Source organism: Sus scrofa, chromosome 10 (genome assembly GCF_054392235.1).
Source record: "Sus scrofa isolate SSC_HxYL_T2T_F1_AM1 chromosome 10, Sscrofa_HxYL_maternal_Yorkshire_Landrace_v2.0, whole genome shotgun sequence".
NCBI classification, from domain to species: Eukaryota; Metazoa; Chordata; class Mammalia; order Artiodactyla; family Suidae; genus Sus; species Sus scrofa.
The window spans coordinates 80458768-80477999 of record NC_139392.1 but is presented as its reverse complement, the minus strand read 5'-3'; the positions used below and the strand labels follow the sequence as shown (position 1 = coordinate 80477999).

The window sequence follows — 19232 nt, the reverse complement described above, 5'->3', positions numbered from 1 at the left end:
GTGTGTGCATGTGTGCGTGCTAACACACACATCACACATGCTCATGTGGCTCTTTGAGAGCCATGTGTGTTTTTAAAATCAAAATGTCTCTCATTATTTTGGACAGGATTGTGAACATTTTTTAACCCCAAACTATCACAATAGAGGTTGGGAGTCGGAAAGAGATGAAGAAAATCAAAACCCTTCAGCATCTTAAGCACCAGAAGCCAAAAGAGAACATGTATCTGAACTTTTAAGCACATGCAAATATTTATATATTGATCTTTTGCCATTCTGAAATTAATAAGCTGATCAATACTCTTGTAGAAATGAGCGTTTTCTACATTTTATATATAATTACTACAGTTTGATTAATTGTGAATATTTTCTGGAAGCCTATTTTCTACCAGGCAAACAGGGAACAGGGAAAACAAACACAGGGAAACAGGAAAACTTAAAAACAAAATTGATAGCCCTACTATATAAAATGAATTATACAAATCACTATTCAAGAAAATGATTCAGTAAAATTCTCCAAAAAAAAAAAAAAAAAAAAAAAACTCTTTTAAAATAATGATGGCAAGAGTTCAACTCTTTTACCTCCTTCCCGTCAATATTAGCGCAGTGTTTCCCTCTGTCAAGCACTTATACTGGGCTGCACTTATCTGCTTGCCTGTTATAGGGTAACCTGCTCGCTCCCTGAGGTCAAGGGTCATATCTGTTTCATTCCTCATTACATCCCACCTCCAAGCAAAGCGCCTGGCACACAGCAGACACTCAAAATGTTGCTAAGTCAGCAACTGTTTTCTAAAGTGGTTTCTTCCAGAGAATTTTTAGGGGAGATGTGTAGATACACACTTGAAATCTGCACTTTGGAAAATACGATACTACTCCTTCAACCATCTCGCCTCAATCTACATTTCATAGGAGCGTGTGCTTCGCTCAGCACTCTCACAAGCAGATGCTGGGTGTTTCTAACTTTATATTCCACTCCTTTCTTCCTTGGCTCATTTGAGAGCCATCGCCCCCCCTCATTTGTCGCTTTATGTTGCACTAAGGCTCTCCTTCTCCATGAAAGCTTTCCCAGCCACTTCATGCATCCTAGCTTGAGTATAAATGCACGCAGAACTCAGTTTCTCATTTTTTCTGCCATCTACAGAGCCTGGTGCAAGTGATGTGCACAGTAAACGTTTAATATCTAACAAGCACATATACACATGTAAGGTAACAGTGAAGGAAATTTCTGCTTTTATCTTATTCTTAATAATCAAAGCACTGTGTTCTGGAGGATTCAAACATGAACAAGAAATGCTGCTTGTCCTCGAAGACTTCATAATAATTATACAACAAAAGTGAATCTTTAAATCACCTTGTTTGAGACAAGTTAACTCTATCAAAAATAACAAGTGTTAAGAAGAACAGAATAATATTTTTACGGTTTTTTTCTACTATTCTTTTCTCTAAATCTATATCGTTTTTTGTAGTTTGCTAAACAGGCAAATTCTGACATTTTCATAATTCTAAGGATGCAATGACATAAAAGCTTAATTCAAACCATTCAGTGTTGGCTTTGTTACAGTTACTATAGCCACAGGAGGAAAAATACATCATAAATATGAGCAAACAAAAAAATGATCATAACTTCTTGCTTCTTGCCCTTGGAAAAGTCTGGGGGTAACTTACAAAACAATAGGTCCTTCAAACAGAAATTTGGAGCTATTCTTTTACAAGTATCATTGCACATCATTCTGTACAGAAGAGGAAAAGCCTACAAAGCAGCCGTAACAGAGGTGAAAGAAAAGAAAGCAATAGTAGAAAGTATAAGCAGAAAATAAAGCAATTTTCATGACATAATTCTCCTAGGAAAATGAAATGCAAATTAGAGAATGTATCTGAAAAAACTGGGGAAAAAAAAAGACATTCTTGCTTCTAACTTCCCAATCATGCAATTTTCTTTAATTGTATAAACTTGGCTTGGGTTACCAATGGCTTTTAATTAAATTTCTGTATATCTCCCTTAACTCATGACCTAATAAGTTAAATGACATTTGACCATTACACTTATTAACTGAAAAAACAACAGGTTTTTTAAACCTACCTCCAAAAATCCACTGAAATGATACTCATGTGGCATAATTATTAATGACAGTCCCATCTGGAGACTCCACAAACATATCTGTAAGATTCCCGGATCTTTTTCAACATTCAGTATGTGCTCACTGCAGATATGTCCCAAGAGGTATAATAAAATCTGGAAGCAAATTCAGAGAGTTTTTAAGTTTTAAATCTGTATAATGCACTGGAAATTGAGAGCATTTTTAAAAAGCGAGTGTTTATTAGACTTTTCCTGTGGCATGGGAATATTTCTTTTCTATTGTCACACCTCCGCCCTCCTTCTTCTTCACATCTGCCCAGGCCCAACCGCCAGCACAGGATACTTAAAATCCCTATTCTGAGCTATGTAATTCAACTGAGGCCTGAAAAACTTAGAAATATACTTACTACTGTGACTTATCTTTGTTTCTACAAATGACTGGGGCTCAAAACCACAAATAAAGAGAGACTTGAAAGGCTCAGTTGGAAACAGGACCTCGAAGGCATTTTTAGGGTTAAGATTGTTCGGTTTGAAAATAGGAAAAAGTTTAAAAACTGAATGTCCAAGTTTTCTTGGAACGGCAGCAGGTAGTACCATCCACCTCCACAAAAGACAATGGCCTATGATGACAGCTTCTGCAACTAAGCATGTCTGAAACACATGTTCTTAATCATCTCAACATTACCCTGTGACTCGCATAAATCATTCCTCATTTTGTCCTGTCATGGATAAATTCTGCCCCCACTCCAAAGTCACACCTTAAAGCCCTAATCCCCAGTGTATTTGAGCTGGGGCCTTTAAGAAAGTAATTAAGGTTAAATGAGGTCATATGGATGGGGCCCTAATCCAATTCAGCTAGAGTCCTTACAAGGAGAGGAAGAAACACTGGAGATCTCTTTCTCCCAGGCACATGCACAGAGGAAAGGCCATGTGAAGACACAGCCATCTGCAAGCGGGGAAGAGAGCTCTCACCAGAACCCAGCCCTGCTGGACCCTGACCTAGGACTGCAACTTCTAGAACGGGGAGTAAAGGAATGTCTGCTGCTTGAGTCACAGAGCCCATGATATTTTGTCATGGCCGCTCAAACAGACTACTGCAAGCCCTCTATTTTCCAGGTACTTACTCATCAAAAAGAATTCCGCGGCTATGCTATTTTATAACGGGTGCAGTCCTTGCATTTCTAATATAAATGAAGAATTTTGATACCACAGTAGAAAGCGAATGTCCTGCTTTACTGAGAACACTACCACAGTCTTTGGATAAAACTACAGAAATCGCTGAATACTTAAGTAAAAATTGGAAAAAGTTAAAAAAATAAGTGTTTATCAAGCAGCACAAATGAAAAATCAAGGCAATTTTAAAAGCTAAGAACTTTCAAACTAAGGTTTCAAGAAAAAGAATGTGTAAAATTAGTCCATATTTTAAATATTATTGCCACATTCATTTATTCAACACACATTTATGGAGCACCTGCTAAGTGTGAAGCACTGTTCCAGGCATTAGCAATTGTGTGTTGAAAGGACAGATTAGTTCCCTACCTGACAGTGGCACCTATCTGAGGAAAGATTTAATTTGCCTAGACTGAGAAGTAGATGGAAAGGCAGACACTTGTGTAAAAGGAAAAATAAAATTGATGAAATGAAGAAAATGACACCCTTAAAGGGATTCAGTCATTTACTGAACAAGTATATTTAGGTAACTACTTGGTACTAGAAAATGATGAAATGGAGGGAAGATCAGGGAGGGGTTTTTTTGGTTTTGGGGGTTTTGTTTTTGTTTGTTTTTTGTCTTTTTAGTGCTGCGCTTACAGCATATAGAAGTTCCCTGGCTAAGGGATCAAATCAGAGCTGTAGCTGCCAGCCTACACCAGAGCCACAGCAACACAGGATAGGAGTTGCATCTGCAACCTTCACCACAGCTCATGGCAACTCCAGATCCTTAACCCACTGAGTGAAGCCAGGGATCGAACACACATCCTCATGGATACTAGTTGGGTTCATTACCGCTGGGCCACAAAGGGAACTCCAGATCTGGGAGTTTTCAGGAAGAAAATCCATGCTAGAACATCGTATCTACACAGATCTTAAAAGAGATATTCAATTAAAATCAATACAGAAAGATTAGAATGCCTGTAATAGTCTCCATAATAAGACGAAATTCACACAATGCTAGAAAGAGTCACTTCTCAAAGTCCCAAAATGGGTGTGTTAACCCCGGGTAGTCCTGGGTAAGCCAGCCCAGAGCCTGCAGCCTCGGGCAGAGTAAGAAGCCATGAGAAGACTTGTTGGACCAGAAGTCAATTCATTTGTTTATCAAACTTGGCTCCATGCTCAGCCTTGGGGCTAAAAGGAAAACGACACAGCCCAAATCTTCACAGAGTTCAGTCGGAGAGGTAGATACGTCACAATGCAACTCGGACCCACACTGCCAGGGTGGCGAGAGAAAGAGATCGGGGAAGGAAAAGCAACTCTGAGCTGAGTATGTGTAGGGAGTGGGTACAAACGGCCTTCTGGGCAGACATCTGCAGTGGACAGGGCTCAGGGTCCAAGAGGGACCCCAGGCTGGAGATCTTGCATGTTACAGGTTTTACATTTTATTCCAAAGACCATGGGGAACCACTGACAGCTTTCATGGAAGAGCAGGATAAGATCTGACGTACATTTTAGCCACTTTGAAAGAAACCACCAAGAGAGCAGCTTAGAAGGGAGAAGAGGCAGTAGAGTGACAGGTGAGAACCATCAAAAGACTATTCCTGTAACCCAGGCAAGGGACCGGGAGGGCTAGATTGAGATGCGACAAGGTAAAGTGCAAAGCACCGGTCCTGGAGATACAAAAAGTGTACTGAAACAGACATGGATAATCTCCACTGTCACAAAGTTAGAGAGGTAAAAACACATGCCCGTGAAATGTGAATTAAAGCCACGGTGTGGACTGCGCTTGTGTGAAGCGGGTGGCACAGTAACAGGGCACCTGTACAAAGCACGGTCGTGACTGAGAGATGAGGAAGATTGCTCCTCCTGGGGTTTGAATGTGTGTCTGGGATGGGGGGGGGGGTGTCATTAACAGATAGTGTGAAAAATGTTCCAGACCAGAGGAATGACTCATGCAAAAACCCAGAACAGAGTAAAGAGCCAGACCCGAAAGAAAAGGAATAGTGTTGCGGGATGGTGAAAGATAAGGTGAAAAACAACTTAGGAGCAGCTCGTGGGGGGTCCTTAGAGTCAGAAGTTAAGGGGTAGGTAGATAAGACTTCATCCAACTCAAAAAGGAAGTCCAAGGAACGTTTTTACCGGGTCATATTTAGGGTCATGATGAAAGAGATATTTTAGAAAGAGTTATCTGGTGACCGTGTTTAAGATACAATGAGAAGGAGCAGAAAGAGCTTGAAAGAAGATAAGGCCAATTAGGAGAGTCCTGCAGTAATGCAGACAGAACAAGGGCCTGAGCACAGGGGAGTGAAAAGAAAGGAGCCGGCGAGGGGAGGGGGATGTCACAAAAGAAGGATCTTCAGAAACTGTTTGCTGGATCCTTAATCTGTTTCCAAAAAGGAGTCATATGTGTTAATTCTTTTACTATGGGGGGCCCTTTCCAAACCTCCCTTTTAGACAATGCCACTTTACAACCCAAACTCTTGTTCTTGCCATGCACAAGTAATTACTGGTCTGGGATGTATTTGTTTCTTTAAGTGACTGTGGCTAAAAAAATTGAGGATAAAAAGAAGAGATCAACCTTTGAAGTTCTGCCCTAGGTGGAAAAATAAAGCAAAACCAGGTGTGAGGGAAACCACGGATTTAGATGAGAAAGGACCCAAAAGTAATTTTCCATACATTTTTCTCATGAAAGTATAAGTATTCCTCAGCGAAAGAGTTTCCCTAAGGAGAGGCTGTTCAGAGGATTTTAATTAGACTGGGTATGTCAAAGTGTTTTGAAGCGAATAAACCATTCACACATGTGGTGGGTATTATAAGGAAAACACGTTACTGCCTATCACTTTCTTTGACATACTCGATCTCTGCTTTAAAGATAATGCTACTGGCCCACTATTACTTGAGAACGCATCGGAATTACTGGTTGAGACAAGCTGGAGATAAAGCATGGTTCCTTAAGGTAACGCAAATTCACAAATTCGCTCTGTGAAAATGCCAGATTTCAAGGCTTAGACTTAAACCACTGACCTCATCATTTATCATCCATGTTAATCAGCCCAGTTATGTATTAAAACAAAATTACGACCCCATTCTCCTTTCAAACTACCTGATGTACTGGATTCCACTACTCCAAATTAGAGGACTTCGCATCATGTTTTTCATTAGTTATAAAGGAGTTATGCTTCTTGTACGAGGAAAAAAATTAACAAGTCATCTCTCTCAGCATTGTTCTGACTTTTACCTTTCTCACCTATAAAAAGCTTATTTTATGTTTGCTATTCTGAATATTAAAAAAAAAAAGAAAGGAAAACTCTGTGTCAGTTGTTCGGGTTCATATACGACCTAATTGCCTCATACACTGTAATTTTGCTACCAGTTTACAATTAGCATGCATTTCTCATGCATGAGTTGACCCAATTACATAACAAATTTTGCCTTTGGGGATTTCTCTTGACTGCTTGTCTTCTGTCCACCATACAACTCAATTTCACACCATCAGCAGCCTGAACATGGCCACAGTCAGTCTCTGTCAAAATGATTTATTTAAATTACAAACAGAGACCAGATCCCTAGATAATCATGCTACCCTCGTGCTCACCCTTACACTCAACGTAACTTTGAATCAAATATTTTAATAGTCCATAGACACTGCTATTCAATTATTAGGCCACGTTTACCTCCAATAATCTAATATTTTTGAAGCTAACTCACAAAATCTCAGGGAACTAAATCAGAGGTATTCACGTGAGCTTATTAATGGGCATATAATTTATTTTGCATTCTAAGAAGTCAATGAAAAATTATGTAGCTGTCTCAAAAAAAACTAATTACATTTCAACATCAAATTACAGAGAGACTCTGCCGTATAATTTTTTTTAAAAAAAATGGTTCAACCTTAACTTTTCTTGTAATGCAAGTAAGCATTTCTGGATATGCTGAATGTGAAAACGGGAGTATAAAGGGCTGGGTATTTGGGAAACAGGATAGGCAACCAAAATTATAGATGCCTACAGGGCAAGGGACAGAATACAGAGCAGGTGAAAATTCTATTGCCTATATTGTCTGTGAGCCAGTGATCTACAAAAATCCCCATTCTAAAGATGCCACCAAAGCCAACACACACACACACACACACACACACACACACATTTCCTTTGTGAGTCCAGGCACAAATCCCAACAAATCACATAACGGTACACTTATCATTTCAGTCACTCTGTAAAATGCAAGATTTTGTCCTCTGAGTGTTTTTTTTCCGCCCCCTTCCTATAATACTTCTTAACCACCTGAAATAAATTAGAAAATAAACATCTAGACTTTATCTACAGCACAAAGACTGTCAAAGTCTCTTGGGGCTGAACTTCACCATTTTATTTCATAATTTAGCCACAGACTGTCTCAGCTAATTGAAAATGCAGCTTATATTAGTGTGTGAACGGGCAGAATGAAATGCATCAATAATCTTCTCCAGGCTGGACCGAGTCCCTTAGATGTCTGGTGGTGATTCTGCCTTGCAATCCTGCTGCCGATTCCCTGAACACACTGCCTATAAACCTGACGGTGGTGACCACATGAATGAGAGACAGCCTTTACAATTACCCACACATGCTAGAGCTAGAAGGACAACAGAGAAAAGGCTTTTAAAAATGTTCAGTGGCACAGGACCTCAATTCACCTTCGAATGTTGTTCTTTAAGAACATTTTCCTAAAAGATCACTAAGTAAAGAAAATGTGGAGATGTGTTAGAACATTTCTGCCATTTTTGGATTGATGCCCCAGAATTTGGGGGGAGTGGGTGATCAGACATCTTCTGGAATTTCATGGAAAATTTTTTTCTTTATTTTAGGAACCAGCTCTGTTTTTTTCCAACCATTCAGTAAATTGTAAAATCCTGCCTCTTGTTCTTTCTGCAGCTCTATTAAAAGAGTAATATAGTAGAAGAATTTTAATTGCAGCATTTAATAAATCTCCTAGGTTCCATATGTTAGCATTATAGACTCCAAAATTAAAGAAGTTAAAGTTGAACCCACTCTCACCCTCTTCCTTATACACAATTTCAAATTTACGGTTGTGTTTCATCTCACACCTCAGTAACATACACAGGCTGAGTAGGCACTTACAAGTGATTTCAAATCTTTGACAAATGAATATGAGAGTGTCTGAAAAAAATGTCATAACACTGACACAGACACAAGCAATCAAAAATGCCCACTCGTCCATAACATATTACCCCAAACACCTAGGAGCTGTCATTAAATCCACTGTCTTATGTCTTTATACTTTCCTTACTCTGAAAGGGATTAACAGCAGCTTAGAAAGATCCAGATAATATTCAACAATAAAATAAAAACAAGTAAGAAAATTACGCAAATGGAAAAATAAAGATTGCAAAGACCCTGACTTAGTTAACCCACCTACACCAACCTATACTGCACTTGGAGCTCAAATCTCACATCTCTTATGATTTTCAGGATAAGCCCTCTCCATCCCAGCTTCTCCAGCAGGAAGAGTCAGCTGTCTCTTCAGTCTGAGCGTCTTCTTCCCAAAAGAGACACGATCTAGGCCACTTTCAAAAGTATCTGTCTGGATTTAGCCAATAAATTTCAGTGTTCGGGTTTATCTGAAAGTAACGTGGAAAAAAACTGGACTAACTGAAGTACTACCTTTCAGATTAACCCAAGTTTCTTAAAGAATAAAGCTCTCTGAGTAATATGGAAAAACCTGTCAGATCATGGAAAAAGTTCATGAAGTTGTAGCCTTATAAATGAATAAGAAACACACTAGATCTCAGAATATAACAGCATCTTTTCTTCAAGAGTAAGCCCCTAACCCCTTGCATAGTTGGTGAGACTGTAAATTGGTGCAGCCACTGTGAAAAACAGTAGAGCGGTTCCTCAAAAGATTAAGGATAGAACTCCCATATTATACAGAAATTCCACTTCTGGGTGTTTATTCAAAGGAGACAAAAACATTACCTCAAAAAGATATCTGGACTCCCATATTCATTGCGGCATCATTTAAGAGCCAAGGCATGGGAACAACCCAAGTATCCACTGATGGATAAATGGGTGAAGTGTTTAGATATATGTATGTATGTACACACACACACACACACACACACACACACAGAGGAATATTATTCAGCCATAAAAAATGAAAAAGGTCTACCATTTTTAATAATACTGATGGTCCCTGAAGGTCTTGTGCAAAGTGAAGTAAGTCAGAAACTTATTGGCAAATACTGTATCAGGAATGCAATGTCCGACATGAGGATTACAGAGAACACTGCTGTATGATATATAGGAAAGCTGTTAAGAGAGTAGATCCTAAGAGTTCTCATCACAAGGAGAAATTTTTTTCTTTTTATTGTATCTGAGATGATGATGTTAACTCACTGCAGCAATCATTGCACAATATATGTCAATCAAATCATTCTGTACACTTTAAACTTACACAGTGTTGTATGTCAATTATTTCTCAATAAAATTGGGGGGGGAAAATAATAAATCCCTAATAGTAATATTATGAAATCTGTATTTTTTTTACTGCTATCCAAATAGTTATATGTCTCATCATGGCTAAAAGAACTACCTATAAGACTGCTATGGTTGCTAAGATCAAGACAATTGCACACAATTTTTATATCAATGTTATCTAAATTACAGGTTTAATCTAAATGGTATTTTGTATATACTGCTATGTATATGATAAATACAGATTCATACATACCTGTTTTATAAGGGTTTTTTGCATAATTAAGAATGGATCTGCAAACAGCTTCTGGTATTGAATAAAATGTATATTCCTGCTAATGATAAAGGTTGGTGAAATGATCAGTTCTTTTCTTATTAAATATGAATACTGACTTAATTTGAATATAAAATTAAAAGGCTTACCTTTGATTCAACTGCCATCCTTATGTTAGCTGTCACGTGGAAGTCTTAAGTAGAAATGTCTAGTTCTTTATGAAATAAATTTCTGTGATAGTTGCAGATTTATGACATAACTTTGTTTTGTGCAGCATTATTTTTAATGTTTTTAAAGTTCTCCAAAAATAATCCAAAAAAAGACACATTACTGAATGTAACTGCCAGGGGAACATCTCTCTAATTTGCTTTTTAAAATACAAAATCAGGTTTTGATTTAAGGAAAGAACAAAGAGGAAGACGGACACTGGAAGCAATCTTTGGTATTGATTGGCGGGGAAAACTGGAAAAACTAAGGGACAAAAGTCATGAATCCTTAAAATTCAACCCTTTCTCTTCAAAGGAAAAAGTCTTTACTGAAATAAAATGTCCTTTTAAAGAGCAAACAATGGATAAACCTCAGGGAATGTGGCAAAACAAAGTGTCCTGCCTCCTCTTAACTCCCTAAATAAATTTTTAAAATATCAAAAAATTCTCTTTTTGAATTTTTGACAAATAAAACTCTTTTTCAAATTATATCCTATGATTCCATCTACAAATTGTTACTATATATATGTACGTTATGGCGATGTCCATATACCAGTGAGTTTAAAACAATCTGCTGATTAAGCATTTCCTGGAAATTAATGCTAACATCTAGACATACAAACTTTGGTGACTATACAAGTGACACACAAAATAAACCTCTCATGAAAAATGGTATGAATCTCCATGTTCGCTCATACTTTTATATCATGTACAAGTTGTTGATTTTCACTCATATTTCCTCTCAAATACCTAACACGGAACTAATTTTTTTCAGGAGAAAAATGCATTTTCGACATATTTCAGAAGAAACCTTAACACAGGTATGAATTACAAAAATTAAGAAGAGCTGTTTATCCTCTTTCAAAGTACTGGATTAATGTTTTTTGGTCCCTAATACATTTTGAACTTCTGCTAGTCTCAGCTTTCTTTTTCAAGAAAACTATATTACTAAACAAGATGCAGCTTTATGCTTATTTCAAAAATTAGATATATGTCATTTCAACAAATATCTAATTTAAAATATGAAATCTTATATACACACAATTAGCAAATATGAGATTTCTTCAGACACCTCACCTTATATGTTTATTTTGTATGCTTATCCACCACACACACACACACACACACACACACACACACAAATAGGTTTTATTATTTACATGTACAAGTACTATTTTGGAAAAACTCAAAAGCTATGAATCATTAAAAATGGAATAAGATGTTAATGATAACTTCAGTAGCAGTGACTATTATTTTTGAATACACATTTATTTACTTGAATTGATTTACTAAACAAATCAATTTAAATAAATTAAAAGTGTATTCAGAAATATACAGGCATACGTCAGAGATACTGCATGTTCAGTTCCAGACCAGCTCAATAAAGCAAGTATCTCAATAAAGCAAGTCTCACAAATTTTTTGGTTTCCCAGTGCCCATAAAAGTTTACACTATACTGTAGTCTATTAAGTGTGCAACAGCACTGTCTTTTAAAAACGCACATGCCTTAATTAAAAAATACTTTATTGTAGGAGTTCCCGTTATGGAGCAGCAGAAACAAATCTGACCAGTATCCATGAGGATGTGGGTTTGAACCCTGGCCTTATTCAGGCTGTGAGCTGTGGCTGACAGCTGCAGCTCCGATTTGACCCCTAGCTTGGGAACTTCCATATGCCACTGGTGTGGCCCTAAAAAAACCAAAACTTACTGCTAAAAACAGCTAACCATATTCTCATAACACAAGGTTGCCACAAACCTTCAATGCAAAAAACAAAACAAAACAAAAAAACCCACATTATCTGTGAAGTGTAATAAAGCAAAGCACAATAAAATGAGGTAAGCCTGTCGTCAATGCTATTAAACTATTAGGCTCTAGATAACTGTGATGAAGTCGAAGAGAAGGAATTTAACAGATGAACTTAGCATATTGTCTGGGGACACTGAGTACTGCTTACATTCCACAGTAATAAGAACACTTCCAAGTTGCCCAATTTTACTTTCCTCACCACAAGTACAAGTTAAGGATTACATTACTGAACAAATGGTCACCTACGTTACTGATTTGTTCCTGAGTCCTCTTCAGCCTTTGTAGTTCAGGTGTGTCTGTAACGATGCTGAAGCCCCTCCCTTTGCTTTCTTCAAAATCTCTTTTGTACTTGACCTAACAGAAGGGGAGTAGAAATGACACAAAGACAAGAAAGAGAAAAGTAAACAAAAGCATCACAAATCCCACTCAGGATAGGCTGGGGCCAAATTAGCTGCTAAATTGGGACGCAGAGCCTCCAGGCACAGCTCTTTCAGCAGGCGGCACAGGGCACAGCTGGGCTGCCGGGTCTGCGTCCCAGCAAGCACTGTGTGACCTTCAGCTAGTTACTCAGCCATTCTGTGCCCCAGTGGTCTCATCCCTAAAATGCTGACAAGAGCCATAATAATAGTATTTAAATAATGTTATTTAATGGGTTGAAAGATAGGATCAAATGTCTTACTCCACATGCCTGGCCCATAGGAAGCAAGCAAGCGCTCCATGATAGGTACTGTATCATTACTGACAGTTGACTACAGCTGGAGACAATGTGGGAAAAGAAAGCTACACCTTCTGCTCCAGGTCTGGTCTTGTCAGTGACAAAGCGTCACCACGAGCCTGGAGGAGGGAGACACGAAGGTCAAGAGCAGCCCTGTCCTAACACAGTTTTCCTTCCATTTCATAAGCCAAGCACATGGCTGTGATTATACAACATGGTACTGCCCAGTGCTGAATATGTACGTGCTTACGGAAATCTCTGTAAAACAGGCCACACCTAGAGATTAAAAGGCTTTAAGCACATGCCCTTGGCATGCTGTGTCCTGAGGTACCCAAGTTTTTCTTCCGTATTTAAATATACCTCTTTTCTAATTACAACCCAATGGAGCTGAGTTTCACGGTTTCCTCAGGGGATTAGAATAGCTAATGCTTCATCCTACTAGGGCCCCCTCTTCTATTACCAGCATAGTGACAATAACTGCCACCCGAGTTGAACATTCAGCTTGTTAGTGAGCGAGATGGTTATATCACTTGCACTGTTCTTACCTCTTTAAAACGACTAACTATCAAGAAATATGGAAACATATTTTTGATAACCCACATAATTCTCATCTTCACATTTATAAATATCAGCTTTACATTGTCTCATAATTAACATTTACAGTAGTTAATAAAAATATGGTTCTGTAAGTGCTACTTTCTGTTGATATTTGAAAAGTCTCCTTCGCTGAGCATGGAATGACTGTTTTTGTTGAGTCATGTTTGTATTTAAATACTCAGTTCTCTCAGGCATTATTGTGCTTGAGGCTGCTGGAAGATTTCCTTTTACCACTAGAGCTTGAAAGAAGAAGAAAAGAAATCAGATAACAATAAATAAAAAGATACAGATACGCTCATCACTTTTAGCCTAAGACTAATTTTCCCTCCACATTGTCATTTAAATGTATAAAAGTACTAAAACCCTTACTTTAACGATTTCCATAAGTAAAAGGTCAAATAAACTGCATTATTTTTCTTCCACAGAAAATGCTGAAGGAGATTAGCCTTCTAACCCTCAATCTCCCAGCATGTGTGAAAACACACACCAGTACATCCTCAGTGTTTTATGCCTAACTAAGCAGGGAGGCCATTTAGCTTCGCTTCAAGCAAGCACTGGGCGCAGGGGAGCAAAATAATCAAAGTAAGAAAGATGGCAAGGTTGCAATGGCAAGAGGAATGAAGAAGTAAGAAGAAAAATCTGTAAGCCAAGTTCTAACATCTCTAACACCAGCTTCAGAGAAGGCACAATCATATATCCTTTTTGTATTTAGCTTGGGGTGGCGTTGGGGCAAGGGGCGGAGGGGGAGGTTAATGGCAATTTCCTAAGAACTGAATAGGAAAACCATTAAATTCCAGAATCAGAGGTTTTGAGTTAATTACCATTTAACAGTCCTTTGCACGTTCACAGGACCCATAAGAATCATCTGATTTGGACTTGCCTCATCAAGTGATTGGTTTTGAAGGGTATACAATCACCTCCATAACTGGTTCACAGAGTTTCAGAAGATGTTTAATCCTATTTATTTATGTATTTATTTATTTTGCTGCACCTATAGCATGTGGAAGTTCCCAGGCCAGGGGTCGAACCTATGCCACAGGAGCAACCCTAGCCACAGCAGTGAGGACTCTGGATCCTTAACCCATTATGTCACCTGGGAACTCCCTGCTTAATCCTTTTTAATGGTGTGATCCACAGCCACACTTGTACTCTCAGCATCAACTCAAGCACCAACCCGCCCCGTAAACCTTTACTGCCTACAGGGAGCCTTGGAGCCCGTGGTCAGTCCTCTTTTCCATACTCCCAGCCACTTGCATCCTATCTCTGTCCTTAGGTCTAACTCTAAATGTTATAGCTGACGGCTCTCCAGGTATGCACAGTCTGATTCTGAGAGACATGGAGATACAAAAAGAGATCAGACGACAGGGTAGGAGGAATCCTCAATCTTATGTTTTCTTTGCCCTCACATCATGACCCCATCCAGCCGACGACGACAACACCGCAAATTCAGCCCCAGCTCTGGGACTTTGGTGGGAACTCTCGGGAAAGGCGTGCTGTTTCTCCACAGTCTGGCGAGTCAAGTAGGCTATAAAACTGAAGCTGCGAGCCATACCTGGCCACTGCTCGGTGGTGATGACGCCAGCACAGAGACAAGCAAAGCAAGAGATCAAGAGAGACTCCTGACATCATTCAAACACCTGGACCCAACACTTCCTAAAGCCAAGAACCACCAGGCTTATCAGTTAAGTGAGCTAATAGCTCTCCTTTTAAAAATCTGAAGAATTCTGATTAATACAGCCCACTCCATCATGCCTACAACATATACACATGTACAACAAGATTCCCAGAAATATTAACATGAATTTCTCATTTATTTCTATGCTCCGGTTCTTCCCATTTGTGATACAAATTTTAACAGCTTATAAAAATAGGAGACTATATGGGGGGGAAAAAACCCTGCTTTAGCAGACAAGAGTCTGGATTTCTCATCCCATCCCTGTCACTTGCCAGCCAACTTACAGGTCTCCTAGCTTCTCTGAGCCAAAGTTTCCTAATCTCTGATTAGAGATTCTGGTAACTTAACTAACAAAGCTGTAGGAGCTGACTGAGACAAACCAAAGGAAAGAATTTTGGAATATATAAAGGGGTGTGCAAATGCCCACATTATCATCATCATATTGGAATTGCTTGACCTGAAAAGATTACCTAAGATCATGAGGCATCAAAAAGAACTGTCCTATTTAACAATCAGACAGATCCTGGTTAGCAAAACAAAATATACTATGTTAAGAACCAGCTATTAGTGTACATTTACAAATTCTACTAAAGTTATCCTAGGATAGATACTTATTTTTGGTTGGATTTGTGTGAATGATCAGACCCTACAGAACACCTTGGCTATGTCATCTGGTGACCACACAGGTGGAGATGAATCCTGAACCCCATCTGCGCAGCCGCTGGGCCAAAATCTGTCTCTGCCAAGAAGCACACCACAGGCTGGGAAAGTCTTTAAGAACTGTGAAGAGCACTCTCGTAAGACCACTCAGGGTTCCCTGTCATTGACAGAATATTTCCCACCCTCAGCCCATGGGAAGCATAATCCATTTATTCACTAAGGCTCAGCGCCAGTGGTGCTCTTCTGTGCGCTGGACTGTCTGCTCCCCAGTCCTGAGCCTCATTGTTTTACACCTGCCTAGCAGTGCAGTTACCACCCTGGGCTGCAGTTAGTGGTGGCACAGTCCCCCAATCTAGAAAACATGGAACTTGGGGGCAAAGACAAAGTCTTACCAAGCTTTGCAATTCAAGAACCCAGCATAGCACCCTGCCGTGGGAGTTGATGAATAAATGATTAGGAAAGGGAAGAATGGAAAAAACGAGGCAGGGAGGGGAGTGCGGCCCAGATTCAGAGAAGAACCTCACATTTGGAGATTGAAAATGGCTCCATTTGGCTGGAGCATCTTGGAGTGGGGAGGGTGAGGAAGGGAAGAGCTGGGAGATTAAGCAAAGAAACACAGATACGGATCAGATTTGGAAAGAAACTGCCAGTGAAATATCTGAGTCCATTTGGGTTACTCTAACAAAAAGGCCACAGATTAGGTGGCTTATAAACAACAAAAATTTATTTCTCACAATTCTGGAGGCTGAAAAAATCCAAAATCAAGGTGCAAGCACATCAGTGTCTGGTGAGAGCCTGCTTCCTGGATTCGAGATGACATCTTCTTGCTATAATCTCACATGGAGGAGGGGATGAGGGACCTGGGGTCTCTTTCGTATGGGCACTAATCCCATTTATAAGGCTTCCACCCCCATGATCTAATCACCTCTCAAACGCCTCACATCCTAATACCATCGCACTGGTGTTTAGGTTTCAACATATGAATTTGGGGAGGATACAAACATTCAGTCCATCACAGTGCTTTTATGATTTAACTTACTCAACATTAACTCAACAAGCCTCATATAAGCTGCTCTTAGAAACTCCAGCTCTGTCTCCACTAAAAATGCCTTTTCTTCCCTATGCTTCAGCATTGGATACAAAATCATCACCTCCATCCTCTATCCGGTTAAAAAAGTATTTCATGGTGATGCTACAAATAACAATGGCAATATCCTAGGCATGTCATTCTTGGGAATCTCCTCCTCAAATATTCACCTATTCAGTATTTTGTTCATTCGACACATATTTATTGAGCACCTACATGAGCTAAGTGCTGCTCCAGGAGCGAGAACAATGCAGCAAAGAGTCAGTGATCCCTGCCTCATAGAGCTTACATTACAGTGAGAGAGAAAGAAAAGACCTAAGATTCATATAAGCTGAATAAATGGCTTGGCAGTGGCAAGTGAGAAACTTAAAGAGAAAATAAAGAGAAAGAAAAATAAAGCAAGAATTAAGATGAGAAGGTCAGGAATGCTGCCCTTCAAACAGGGAAGGGCCTCAGAGAGAAGGTGACAATGAAGTAAGACCAGAAGGAGATGAGGGCTAAAGGCAGAGCGGTAATACGCTGAACTTCTGCTTTAACAGGCTCTTTCTGGCCACTGTATTAACCCTCGGGAGTGAGCAAAAGAGAAGCAGGAGACCAGCACATGGCAGGCATTTTTGATCCTCCTTCTCCAGTCGTCCAGAATGAGAGAACCATCTCAGGACCACAGAAGACAGAGAGCGTTGTGGAGCCCAACCTCAGCCCCTGGCCTTCCCAGAAGACCCAGCCAGGTGAACTGCGTCTCTTGTCCGAACAGAGCAGGAAGGACGCAGGAGGAGGGAGTCTAGACTCAAGACACTACTGTGAGTTGACAAAGGATGTGCAACAGCTGGAAGGTAATGCAGGCTTAGTTTCCCGCAGCCTTAGCCCATCAAGACTGAACTAAAAGCACTTTGAAGATGCATTCTTTTTTTTTTTTTTCCCCACTGTACAGCAAGGGGATCAAGTTATCCTTACATGTATACATTACATTTACATTTTCTTCCCCACCCTTTGTTCTGTTGCAACATGAGTATCTAGAGAAAGTTCTCAATGCTACTCAGCAGGATCTCCTTGTAAATCTATTCTAAGTTGTGTCTGATAAGTCCAAGCTCCCAATCCCTCCCACTCCCTCCCCCTCCCATCAGGCAGCCACAAGTCTTTTCTCCAAGTCAATGATTCTCTTTTCTGAGGAGATGTTCATTTGTGCTGGATATTAGATTCCAGTTATAAGTGATATCATATATTTGTCTTTGTCTTTCTGGCTCATTTCACTCAGTATGAGATTCTCTAGTTCCATCCATGTTGCTGCAAATGGCATTATGTTATTCTTTTTTATGGCTGAGTAGTATTCCATTGTGTATATATACCACATCTTCCGAATCCAATCATCTGTCGATAGACATTTGGGTTGTTTCCATGTCCTGGCTATTGTGAATAGTGCTGCAATGAACATGTGGGTGCATGTGTCTCTTTTAAGTAGAGTTTTGTCCGGATAGATGCCCAAGAGTGGGATTGCGGGGTCATATGGAAGTTCTATGTATAGATTTCTAAGGTATCTCCAAAGCAATAGAAATTAGAGTGAAAATGCATTCTTAAGTCAAATCCAAGAAACAGACACAATAGGCAATTTGAAAAATGTATTTCAAATACTGAATGCTACCTAATACTGACAGGCTACGTAAATGCGTAAATGCATGTACAGACACACAGACACACACACACACCTCTTCCTGTATTATAGATTAAAACTGTAAATCAAAAAATCGAAAGATCTGAATTTAAATCCTATTTCTGTCCTGTGATCTTCACTTGCTCAATTTTTCTAACACCCTGATCCTCAGCTATAAAATGGAAAAAGAAAAGGAAAGAAAAGTAATATGCCACACAGTGTGTGGAGGGTTAACATAAATATCGTGGCAACATCAAGCAAGGACATGCCCTTACCAGGTCATTAGCAAATATTAGTTTCTCCCTTCTTACTAAATTTCAAAAATGACCTTTATTGCTTAAGTATGATCATTTCTGCCAATGGGTGCGTGCTCACTGAAATTTTGTGTTTGTAGTCATCAGCAAGTAACACTTACAAGTCGAGAGAGAGGAAGAGCCTGGAAATCAGAATGGTTCTACCCAAGCTTAAGGAAAAGACACACAATGGCCGAAAAGAAAAAAATTTTAAATCAAAATAGTGATCAGAGATGCCAACTGAATTATTTGCTAATTCTGAGATATAAATTCTCTTCCCTAAATGCTGCAAGTGCCATGATTATGCATATTATAACTATGTAAGTAAATGAACAAAATGAAAATGACTAATGAGAAAGGCCATTCCTAAGCAGAAAACCATGCCTGATGAAAAAAAAGCCAAAGGAACCAGAGACTGGTAAACTATCGAAGTCTCTGGTTCCTTTGGCTTTTTTTTTCATCAGGCATGGTTTTCTGTCTAAGAATGGGCTTTGAATGATGAACTAGATGACTGATGAACTGAAGGAGATTGAGCGGGATCAACAATGGGTACATCCAACAGCTCAGCAGCTCC

At 39.3% G+C, this 19232-nt stretch overlaps 1 protein-coding gene across 4 annotated transcripts in view; it reads right to left on the bottom strand.

Moving 5' to 3' along the window:
• The window catches only part of NEBL (nebulette), a 355791-nt gene that overhangs the window by 159900 nt on the left and 176659 nt on the right, over positions 1 to 19232 (bottom strand). For 3 of the 4 annotated variants that reach the window (XM_084980375.1, XM_021064957.2, XM_021064951.2), the window contains exons 1-2: positions 9953 to 10184; positions 2078 to 2230 (exon numbers count right to left, since the gene is read on the bottom strand). Coding sequence is in view for 1 of the 4 variants with exons in the window: in XM_003357763.5 (XP_003357811.1) it covers positions 12230 to 12337 (108 nt within the window). In the remaining 3 variants the exon portion in view is untranslated. Of the gene's footprint in view, positions 1 to 2077; positions 2231 to 9952; positions 10185 to 12229; positions 12338 to 19232 lie in introns of those variants that run through there. The other variant, XM_003357763.5, reaches the window with a different exon arrangement.